Genomic DNA, 12,043 nt, shown 5'->3' on the forward strand with positions numbered 1-12,043 from the left:
AAAATAGTGTTAAATTCTGTGATAGTAAATTTAAAATATATTTGTTCTAGGTTTTATTTAGTCTTCTCAAGTTCTTTTTTGTCATTAAGGTTTTAATAGCTGTTAATCCGCGAAAATAGTGGAAGCCTTGTACAATATATTGTATTTAAAAAGAAAATTTTACAAACACCAAACTGTGAATCATGTCTTCAAAAGACGATACTGGCCGAGAAGCTGAAGAATCTCTACTATATTCAGCCAGACATGGAGAATTATCAGTCGTTAAAGCATTACTTGAAGCAAAGAGAGAGGGAAAATTGACTTTGGATATTAACTGCAAAGGTATATTCTTTTAGTTTTTTTTTATATTTTCAATACATTTTATACACAGAATTTGTCAATTATAAATTTAAAATATTAAGAACATAGCTTGAGTGTATATAAATCAAAACTCCTGAATAAAAATATAACATTATCTCTGCTTTTAGTTTTTTTTTTAAATGAGTGTGGTAACTATATTTTTGTGAAATGAAACAAGTCATAAGGGAATATAGAAGTATGTTAGGAATATCCAAATAATCCATATCAAAACAATTAATTTTTAATTTCCAAGATTAATGTTAGAATAGATTTTTAAAAGTTATGCAACATTAAATTATGTAGTAACAAAAATACCATGCTCACAGACACATGGATAAGCATAAATTATGCAAAACATAAAGACCATATAATATGTCTATTTATATGACACAATATTATTATGTAATTTAATACCCCCAGGTTATGAGTCACCTATTACCTAGTATCAAGTTTATATATACATAAATTTATCTAAAGTTTCATATAGAATAAATATCTATCACACTATGTATGTATTCTAAAATGAACTATACTGTACTTGAATAGAACACATTTTACCTTGTTACATCTAATATTATGTTATGTGACTTGAGGAAACTTGTTTTAAAGACTATTAGCATACACTAAAGCTATGAAGTTTGATTATTTCAATATGATCAACCTTGAATTGGTTAGAGATTTTTTGCGTTAACCTGCAATCAAATTTTTTTCTTTTGCTTCCTTTTAGAAGATATGATAAGAATGAAAGAAGAATTTGAATTCACTCCTTTTTTACTATTATTTCTTCAGTCTTCCACTACTATTATAGGATTTTTCTGTACGTAGGTTAAACTAAGTGGAGGAGGGGACGCATAGGAAGGAGAAATATCCTCTTTCTGTGCGTCCTCTTGTCCGTTGATTAAAGGTAGGCAGCGCATCTGCATTTGCGGATGTCTATGGGCAATGGTCGCCTCGCTATTGTGGCGAATCCAGGTGGTCGTTTGCTCGTTTGCCACCTTATGATATAAAAAAAACTGATTTATTTTCATATAATCTAATTAAATAATATAATCTAAAGATATAACATGTTTCATCTGTCTAAAGTCATCCATAATCCTACTGTTCCAGGTAAAAGCAGAATAAATTATGGCTGGACACCGCTACATTTGGCTACGTACTTTGCGCACAAAGAAGTTGTTGAGGTGCTGCTCGACAGTGGCGTCAATGTGGATGAAGTAAATGACAATGGAGACACAGCTCTGCACAAAGCTTCATTCACTGGAAACGAAGTTAGTATTATTTACAAAATTATATGAAAAATTAACGGTTCAACTGTCTTATAAACGAAATTAAAAAAAAACTAAATAAGTACCCTATGAGTTCTACCAGACTATGATCTACATCTATGCCAAATTTATCAAGATTAATGGATAAGCCGTTTCGAAGATAATTTCAAACAAACATCCATCCATCCATCTATCTAAACATTCGCATTTATAATATTAGTATATATAATCTACATCTGTGCCAAATTCCATCAAGATCCGTTGAGCCATTCCGGAGATATCTTAAAAAAAAATCCATCCAAACATTTTTATTATTATTATTATTAAGTAAGATTACAATATTATGATTGGTAATTTAAACATTTCAGGAACTAGTGATACTCCTACTGAACTATAAAGCTGATGTCAACATAATGAACGGTGAGGGTCAGACGGCGTGTGACGTCAGTAAGACACATGATGTGCAGCGGCTGTTGGAAGCGGCGCAGAAATCTGAGCGCGTAGACAAGGAGCGGCAGCTGCTCACTGCTGCTAAGGATGGACGGGTTGAAGATGTACAGGCATTGGTAATATACACTGCTATTATTTTACTAATTTACATGACATTCTAGTCTTACCTTAATGATTGAATTTTGGTCCTAAAAGATAGGCAATACATCTGTAAAACATTGCAAATATTTGGGTCTTGTTGTTCTTTTATAAAGTTAGGTTGCTTCAATGATTTTTCATATGTTTATCTCGTATTATACTGTTTAATAGCTGAGTGGTGTCAGTCCTCCGAATATAAACTGCGTGGATAGTCAAGGCAACTCGGGGCTGCATTGCGCAGCGTACCGGGGACAGGCGCGCGTCGCCGTCCTTCTGTTGCAAAACGGCATTGACACCACGCTCAGGAATAATACGGGTATGTTGTTAATAAAGGCTTAACCTGCCCTTATCCCTATGGAGGGTCGGCACAATATGTACTACTCCTCCATACATCTCTATCAGCCGTCATATCTGAATTTACCCCCTTCTTACGTATATCCTCTTTCACACAATCCATCCATACTTTCTTTGGTCTACCTCTACCTTTATAGCCATCCACATTCAATCTCATTACTTTTTTGTTTATGTGATCAACATCCCTCAGCATAACATGTCAAAGCTACGCTAACCTTCTGCTCCTCAATTTCTTGATAACTGGTGCTAATTTCAAACTTCCTCAAATATATATTCACATATCAAACTTGTTTTCTTTAATGAGAAGGTATTTCTACAGTGGAAACCGACCATTGATATGTGTTTATTGTGTATTGCAGGTCAGCTGGCCATAGACCTGGCGAAGGATGATGATATGCGCGAGGTGCTAAGCGTGCGGCCGGTGCAGAAGCTGCAGCGCACAGCCGCCAGGTTCGAGGGACCTCTGCTTAAGAAGTCGCGCTTTCTCGGCTGGAGGCCAGTTTGGGTTGGTCCATTCACACACACATCTCAAACCAACGTCAAAGTCTGAATTTAAAAGAACTTCTCTGTAATCCAGTATCATATTGTATGTAACTAGGCGGTGTTACAACGCGGTGTGTTGATGTACTACGGGTCTCGGGCGGAGGCTGCGCGGTGTGGGGCGGGGCGAGGCGGAGTTGGGGGCGGGGCCAAGAAGTACCTTGATGGGGCGCGGCTCTCAGCACCTCCAGCACAGCCTGCGCTGCTGCTGCTGCACTACAGCGACGGCGATAGCCATCGTCTCGCCGTTGACGCTGCAGAACCAGACACGCTCGCATGCAGACAGGTATAAAATACCACAGGATGGTGGAAACACCCCTTAACACTTATCATAAACAATTCCACACTTTCATACTTCTATAATCTTCAGAACTAGACTATTTGATAGTTGAAATTTATTCCACAGTCGTGGATAACAGCTTTGAACGAGCACATCGCGTACTCTGGACACTATTTGTGGGCGGGCGCCGGCCCTGAGACCGCTAAGGAGGCCACTGAGGACGACGATTGCAAACCACTTGGTTAGTTAGACTATTTAAGACTAACGTATACGTACGTAGACTAACGTATACGTACGTAAACGTATACGTAATTGTTTAAAAGCATATATTTGGTCTATTTCTCAGGGTCTATGCAGGATGCACTGACTACAGCCAACAATCGTCTGGCAGTGCTGGAGACACAGCTGCGTGAATGTGGTGCTATAGTTGCAGCACTAGACAACACTGCTGCACTCGGCAACTCACTACATCACTCCGCTTACATGGTAAACATATTAATTAATATTATAAATGCCAATGTTTAGATCAGTGTTTCCTAAAGTGGGCGATAACGCCCCCTTGGGGGCGATAACGACCCCTTGAAGGGGGCGATAACGACCCCTTGGAGGGGGCGATAAAAGGCCCAAAAAATGGGGGGCATTGAAATTAAATAAAGTAATGAAATTGTGGTTTTTAAGTTTTAGGGCTGAATAAAAATTAGGGGGCTCTGAAATATAATTGATTTTTCAAAGTGGGCGGTAAAAGAAATAAGTTTGACAATCACTGGTTTAGATGGATGTATGTATGTTTGTTTGTTTCAAAGTATCTCTGGAACAGCTCAACAGATCTTGATGAAATTTTAACAGACGTAGGACAGTCTGGAAGTACACAACATTACGTATAAAGTTTTTTTTATAGATTGAAAAAGCTATCGCTTGATCACGATCCCAACCAATGAAGTGATGTGGTTTAAAGATGGTACGCGCTATGTTTTTAATTATGCAGACGGAGTAGCGGGCGATAGCTAGTCTTTTATATATAATTAGCTAAGATAATTTAATATAAGTGAGTATTTCTGTGTACAGCGTTTCCAGCACGCTTGTGGTACTGGGGCGGAGGCTCTGAGTGCTCTGAGGCACTGCGCCGCACTTGTAGCGCAGGCACGAGACCGCGACCAGGCCAGGCTTGCTAGAGAGGTCACTAGTCTTTCTAACTGAACTTACATCATTAGCTCACTATACATCCCCATTGAGGAGCTCGGAACCTACCCTAAGTTAGAGGTGACTAGGACATAGTCATTGCTGGCCCAGTGCGGGTTGACTTCACACATATCATTGAATTTCTTCTCAGATATGTGAAGGTTGCATCACGATGTTTTCCTTCAACGTAAGAATGTCGAATAACACATTGGTACATGACGGGATTCGAACCCAGGCCTGCAGATTGCAAGTCAAGTGCTTAACCCCTCAGCCACTGACGCTCAACTATACATATAATATATACTTTACTTGTTTTTATCCTTTTTATTGTTTTAAACCTAGTATATAAAAATTGAGAAATGTTTATAAATAAAGAAATAAAGTACACCCAAAATCCCAGGTTTCTAAGCCAACAATATGTTAGAGGGGAACGAGAGGGCATCATAGCGCTGCCCATAAAAAATAAACTATGCTTTATCTCAGAAGTCTGCTCAAGGTCAGCTATGATCTACGCAGTGTCCGCTCTTTACATTCCTTTACGCATCTCATACATAAAATTGTGCTCATTTGTGAACCGACAACATGTTTAATGTCACTCATACAATCTTTCTTATCACTAATATATAAAAGAAAGTGGTGTTAGTTACACTATTTATAACTCAAGAACGGTCGAACTGATTTAGCTGAAAATTGATGGTGAGGTAGATTAGAACTAGGAGACGGACATAGGAACTTTTCAATCTTGTGTGCATTTTTTTAATTCCGCGCGGACGGAGTCGCGGGTAAAAGCTAGTTATAAATACAAATGATTAAATAGAAGATGGATGGATGTTTGTTTGAAGATATCTCCTGAATCACTAAATAAATCTTGATGAAATTTGTTACAGATGTAGAACATAATCTGGAAGAACACATAGACTACTTATCCTTTTTTTTTTAAGTTCTAGTTAGTAATAAATGTCGGTGCAATGTTTAAAGTATGTGTTATGTGCGCAGTTAGAACGTAACCGTGTACTGGAGGAGGCGCTGGCGGCACTCGCGCGTACACACCACGCCCTAGAGATGTCCGTCGCTGACGAGATCACTAAGGTTAGAAATATCACTTTAGTGTGGGCTTCCACTGTGATACTATGTTTAATGTTAGAGTTATATCACTGTTACTAATTTATCTTACTTTACCTTTTTTTACTTAATCTATTTTTTTATATTTTTTCAGAGTAAACGAAAAAAAAAGTTATCACAAACCGAATCGAAAGAAAATTTCTTTGACGTATATGACGGTAAGTATTTATTTAGATAAATTTGAAATTTTTTTTTCGACTTGCAATGGTCATTGACGTGACGTGATGACGTGTTCAGAGTCAGGTGATGATGACGACACGCTGGTGACTGCAGGACTGTCAAGTCCACTGGGCGCCCTCAGCCCTTGGGGCAGCAGTCCTGACCTCACACGACACACGCCCATCGGAAGTGTTGATAGTGATGAGGGTAAGGGCTTCACTTAATTCACTCAATCTATATATATATAAAAGAAAGTCGTGTTAGTTACACTATTTATAACTCAAGAACGGCTGAATCGATTTGACTGAAAATTGGTGGGCAGGTAGCTTAGAACCAGGAAACGGACATAGGATAATTTTTACCCCGTTTTCTATTTTTTATTCCGCGCGGACGGAGTCGCGGTTAAAAGCTAGTGATATATAAAAACGAATGAACTAAATAATGCATTGTCTAAAAACTATTTTTAATTTTAGGCAAAAACTGTTTTTTTTTATTTCATATATCGTATTGATCTCAAATAGTTTAAATATTCAGTAAAAAGTAAAAGTTCTTGGCTCTTATAAAAAGACCAAATAATTCTAACAATATAATTTTCAATTTCTAAGTAACATTTTTTTAATATAAATATATGTATATTAGATGATAAGACGGCAACAAACGAGGGCAAGCTGGAGCGCGCGGTGTCGGGGTCGTCGTGGTCCTTCCGCAGCGAGTGCTCGCGCGGCACGCTGGTGTCTCAGGACGGGCACGTGTACCGCAACGCCCGCCCCTACCGCAGCCCCGCCACGCCCAGGTAACAGCTAGTGCTCGCGCGGCACGCTGGTGTCTCAGGACGGGCACGTGTACCGCAACGCCCGCCCCTACCGCAGCCCCGCCACGCCCAGGTAACAGCTAGTGCTCGCGCGGCACGCTGGTGTCTCAGGACGGGCACGTGTACCGCAACGCCCGCCCCTACCGCAGCCCCGCCACGCCCAGGTAACAGCTAGTGCTCGCGCGGCACGCTGGTGTCTCAGGACGGGCACGTGTACCGCAACGCCCGCCCCTACCGCAGCCCCGCCACGCCCAGGTAACAGCTAGTGCTCGCGCGGCACGCTGGTGTCTCAGGACGGGCACGTGTACCGCAACGCCCGCCCCTACCGCAGCCCCGCCACGCCCAGGTAACAGCTAGTGCTCGCGCGGCACGCTGGTGTCTCAGGACGGGCACGTGTACCGCAACGCCCGCCCCTACCGCAGCCCCGCCACGCCCAGGTAACAGCTAGTGCTCGCGCGGCACGCTGGTGTCTCAGGACGGGCACGTGTACCGCAACGCCCGCCCCTACCGCAGCCCCGCCACGCCCAGGTAACAGCTAGTGCTCGCGCGGCACGCTGGTGTCTCAGGACGGGCACGTGTACCGCAACGCCCGCCCCTACCGCAGCCCCGCCACGCCCAGGTAACAGCTAGTGCTCGCGCGGCACGCTGGTGTCTCAGGACGGGCACGTGTACCGCAACGCCCGCCCCTACCGCAGCCCCGCCACGCCCAGGTAACAGCTAGTGCTCGCGCGGCACGCTGGTGTCTCAGGACGGGCACGTGTACCGCAACGCCCGCCCCTACCGCAGCCCCGCCACGCCCAGGTAACAGCTAGTGCTCGCGCGGCACGCTGGTGTCTCAGGACGGGCACGTGTACCGCAACGCCCGCCCCTACCGCAGCCCCGCCACGCCCAGGTAACAGCTAGTGCTCGCGCGGCACGCTGGTGTCTCAGGACGGGCACGTGTACCGCAACGCCCGCCCCTACCGCAGCCCCGCCACGCCCAGGTAACAGCTAGTGCTCGCGCGGCACGCTGGTGTCTCAGGACGGGCACGTGTACCGCAACGCCCGCCCCTACCGCAGCCCCGCCACGCCCAGGTAACAGCTAGTGCTCGCGCGGCACGCTGGTGTCTCAGGACGGGCACGTGTACCGCAACGCCCGCCCCTACCGCAGCCCCGCCACGCCCAGGTAACAGCTAGTGCTCGCGCGGCACGCTGGTGTCTCAGGACGGGCACGTGTACCGCAACGCCCGCCCCTACCGCAGCCCCGCCACGCCCAGGTAACAGCTAGTGCTCGCGCGGCACGCTGGTGTCTCAGGACGGGCACGTGTACCGCAACGCCCGCCCCTACCGCAGCCCCGCCACGCCCAGGTAACAGCTAGTGCTCGCGCGGCACGCTGGTGTCTCAGGACGGGCACGTGTACCGCAACGCCCGCCCCTACCGCAGCCCCGCCACGCCCAGGTAACAGCTAGTGCTCGCGCGGCACGCTGGTGTCTCAGGACGGGCACGTGTACCGCAACGCCCGCCCCTACCGCAGCCCCGCCACGCCCAGGTAACAGCTAGTGCTCGCGCGGCACGCTGGTGTCTCAGGACGGGCACGTGTACCGCAACGCCCGCCCCTACCGCAGCCCCGCCACGCCCAGGTAACAGCTAGTGCTCGCGCGGCACGCTGGTGTCTCAGGACGGGCACGTGTACCGCAACGCCCGCCCCTACCGCAGCCCCGCCACGCCCAGGTAACAGCTAGTGCTCGCGCGGCACGCTGGTGTCTCAGGACGGGCACGTGTACCGCAACGCCCGCCCCTACCGCAGCCCCGCCACGCCCAGGTAACAGCTAGTGCTCGCGCGGCACGCTGGTGTCTCAGGACGGGCACGTGTACCGCAACGCCCGCCCCTACCGCAGCCCCGCCACGCCCAGGTAACAGCTAGTGCTCGCGCGGCACGCTGGTGTCTCAGGACGGGCACGTGTACCGCAACGCCCGCCCCTACCGCAGCCCCGCCACGCCCAGGTAACAGTTAGTGCTCGCGCGGCACGCTGGTGTCTCAGGACGGGCACGTGTACCGCAACCACATCTTTAGGTCCCCCTTAGGCGCAGCCCTTCAGTACGTAACACGCGCCCCGACCACCAGTAGTCTACGTAGATCGTGACTTACTGACTATTTGCAATTAGTTTTGTTATTTTTTCATTTTTTATTTAAGTTAATAATCATTTTTTTTCTTTTACTAATTTCTTATATTTTTTTGTTTTATCTTTGTTTTTCTTATGTCATCTTTTTTTTTTGTTTCAGTTCTGATAAATCGTAGTAGGTATGAATTAAGTACAATACAGGACGCAGCATTTATCATATGACAATTAGCACAAATACGACAACACACTTGAAATATTTCCTTTAAATATTTTAAGGAAGGAATATAAATTCATATTAAATACACTGTTTCGATGAAATATTATATTATAAAAGATGACAATTATTTTTGTTAATTATCTTCATTTAGTCGTAATATGAAATAAATATTAATATCACAAGAAACAAGTGTGTAAAAGAAACGAAAAAAATGAGGTAGAGTAGCACTTGTACAAAAAAATGGTATAATTATGTGTTTTAAAACATGTATTTCGGTAGTGTAAACTCACGATAAATTGCTTCTAGTAGTGCACCAATATTTTGTTAGGTTGTGGTTGGTATTGTATTGTTCTGAATTTAATTTTACGTCATTTTTATATGCAACAAAGGGTACTAAAGTTTCAGCAGATTGGTAATAAATTCACCGTAGGGGTAATTTCCTTTTTCTTTCCAACGTTCTTACTGTAAAGGAAAACATCGTGAAGCTGCACATATCTGAGAAGAAATTCAATGATATGTGTGAAGTCAACCCTCACTTGGCCAGCGTTGACTATGTCCTAGTCACCCCTAACTTAGGGTAGGTTCCGAGCCCTTCAGTGGGGATGTATAGTGAGCTGATGATGATGAAATTTCCTTTGAGATTGTTAGATTTTCCAATCTGATTTATCTTTAGAATTGTTACTGAAAAATTATTAAACTTGTTAAAAAAATGACACGAAATTAGATTAAGAATTTGGACGAATTTTTTTAGAGTTAACGAGTTAACAAAAGCCATAATCTTGCAAAATATCAGTATGAAATTAATTAATCTTTTAGTTAAAAAACTTTCTAAATTTTTCCAATATTAAATAGCTGACAGTGTTCCTAACACATTATTTCATGTCTACTAACAAAGACTCGAAGAAGACTTCTTCAATTTTGGTAGAAAAGTATGACGGAAACAAAAAAATTATTAATTTTGACTAAAATCTAAAAATACAAGTATCAATTACTAACAAATTCGTTATTATGATATCCTAGTACAAAATAAAGTTGATATTAAATAAATAGTTAAATAATATTGGTGATATTTTTAATACAATATTTAATACGTTATAATTTTAATAATAATTTTTTATAAATAATTAGAATGAAAATTATTAAACATTTGATATTAAAAATAGAAATATTATAATTTTAATGATTTTAATGAGTTAATCTTCTAATTAAGATTATTGAAATTATATCTAACACTTGCGTCCTTAAAAATGTATTCATTCAACGCACAAATTGTATCATTAACGCACATTGTTAGACACCTTAAAGTGTATACTAAGTTTGTTTTCCGGTTTTACCCATCGAGGCAAATGATACTGAATAATCTAAATCAGTGGTTCCCAAAGTGGTTCAGGCGAAGGCAGATCCGACTGAGTTTTATTATGCCAGGGAATAAAGTTGAAGGTTCACAAGTTGATGAAGAAATGTCTTGGCAAAGTGTTACCCGAAGTCATAAAAATTTTGAAAATGGAAAATAAGAGATATTAATTTTTGTCGAACTTTGGGAACTTCTGGTATAAATTATTCTACACAAAATGGAGTGTTCATTGTCAAAAGAATTAATTAAATCTGATTAATAACTTTTAATTAACGCGTACAAAATCTTTACTTTTATTATTAATTTAGTTTATTTGTTACCTCATAGTTTAATTAATATTTTTTTATATTTGAAATGACGTCACTCACATTGCATAGCGTTCTTTTTCTTATAAAATATATGCCATATAAAATTGTACTAGTCAATTTCGAATGGTTACCCCGCGATATAAAATATAAGTTTATTGTGTGTTTTATGTAACATACATATCTTTATAGAATCTCTTAAATCTCTCAATAGAAGTATTTGTTAGGTTAAATGCTTTATTTTGAAACGCAAATGTGAGTTATTGTGATAATTTTTTTAAGAGTATTTTTTTCTATGATACTATGTTTTTTTATTAATTTACTTAATTTTAATTCATAATAAATGTTTATTTTAATTATTTTCGTTTTATTTTAACAATACCTTTTAATTTAATGTTCTGTTTTAATTATTTCAATTTTTAATCTATATCTATCTTATATATATATAAGAAAGTCGTGTTAGTTACACTATTTATAACTCAAAATCGGCTGAATCGATTTGACTGAAAATGGGCAGGTAGCTTAGAACCAGGAAACGGACATAGGATAATTTTTACCCCGTTTTCTATTTTTCATTCCGCGCGGACGGAGTCGCGGGTAAAAGCTAGTATCAATTAAAAATGTCACGGTAGTGGAATTCTACAGTAAGAAACAGTCGATTTCTATGTCTTGGAAACGTAACGCGCATAATAGTTTAATTTTCTAGTTAAATTATCTTGTTTGTTTAAGTGTTATATTTCACTATTCAATGTTATACCACTAATAGGCTTAAGGTTGGGGAGGCGTGAAAAGGGGAGGATTAGGGGTGTGCTGTAAGTGTCGAGGACATCGCTTTAATTCCTTTTAGTACATAATCCATTGATGAATATTAATTCAATATACATATATATATATATATAATTAATATTCAATATACATATATATATATATATATATATTATATATATATATATATATATATATATTATATATATATATATATATATATATATATATATATATATATTCAATGGATATATGAAAAAATAAAACAAACAAAATCTATTTTTATCGATATATAACTCTACGATAAAAATGTGTTTTTTTTTTCTTTTAAAGCATAACATCGAATTCAGGTCAATTCTGTCGAATGGCCAGTGATATGAAACTGTACAGATTGCGTCAAAACTCGATCGTTATTGAACGATACGCGTGGGTTTCAGTAGAGCGAGATTGCTTTTAGGTTTTTATTGTGATTGTATCGTTTGTGAACTGAATGACTACGACTGAACCCAATAACTAATGAATATCTATTTTTGTGTATCTAATGTACCTATTATTAGGTAACATTTCAATTTATTAATAGTAGTCATCGAAATTAATCTGTATTTATTTTAAACACGATGACTTGTAGTTAAATTAAAAAAAAAATTCGTAAACTTATATA

General features: G+C 40.8%; 1 protein-coding gene across 1 annotated transcript; it reads left to right on the plus strand.

The window, feature by feature from the left end:
- Positions 1-14: 14 nt before the first annotated feature.
- LOC106714155 (oxysterol-binding protein-related protein 1) lies at positions 15-9,020 on the plus strand. Its single transcript, XM_045685358.1, has 14 exons — positions 15-321; positions 1,447-1,607; positions 1,973-2,170; positions 2,364-2,508; positions 2,906-3,051; positions 3,145-3,372; positions 3,493-3,607; positions 3,713-3,852; positions 4,432-4,524; positions 5,524-5,634; positions 5,762-5,825; positions 5,905-6,033; positions 6,466-6,619; positions 8,902-9,020. The coding sequence occupies exons 1-14, from the start codon at positions 183-185 to the stop codon at positions 8,915-8,917; spliced, it is 1,839 nt and encodes a 612-aa protein (XP_045541314.1). The 5' UTR covers positions 15-182; the 3' UTR covers positions 8,918-9,020.
- The last annotated feature ends 3,023 nt before the right edge of the window (positions 9,021-12,043 follow it).

Source organism: Papilio machaon, chromosome 2, assembly GCF_912999745.1.
Source record: "Papilio machaon chromosome 2, ilPapMach1.1, whole genome shotgun sequence".
Classification (NCBI taxonomy): domain Eukaryota; kingdom Metazoa; phylum Arthropoda; class Insecta; order Lepidoptera; family Papilionidae; genus Papilio; species Papilio machaon.

Excerpts from the sequence above, each read along its gene's own strand:
- LOC106714155 (XM_045685358.1), top strand. The coding sequence starts at position 183 with ATGTCTTCAAAAGACGATACTGGCCGAGAAGCTGAAGAATCTCTACTA. Across the intron at positions 3,608-3,712 it reads CGACGATTGCAAACCACTTG|GGTCTATGCAGGATGCACTG; the intron begins GTTAGTTAGACT and ends TCTATTTCTCAG. Across the intron at positions 6,034-6,465 it reads AAGTGTTGATAGTGATGAGG|ATGATAAGACGGCAACAAAC; the intron begins GTAAGGGCTTCA and ends TATGTATATTAG.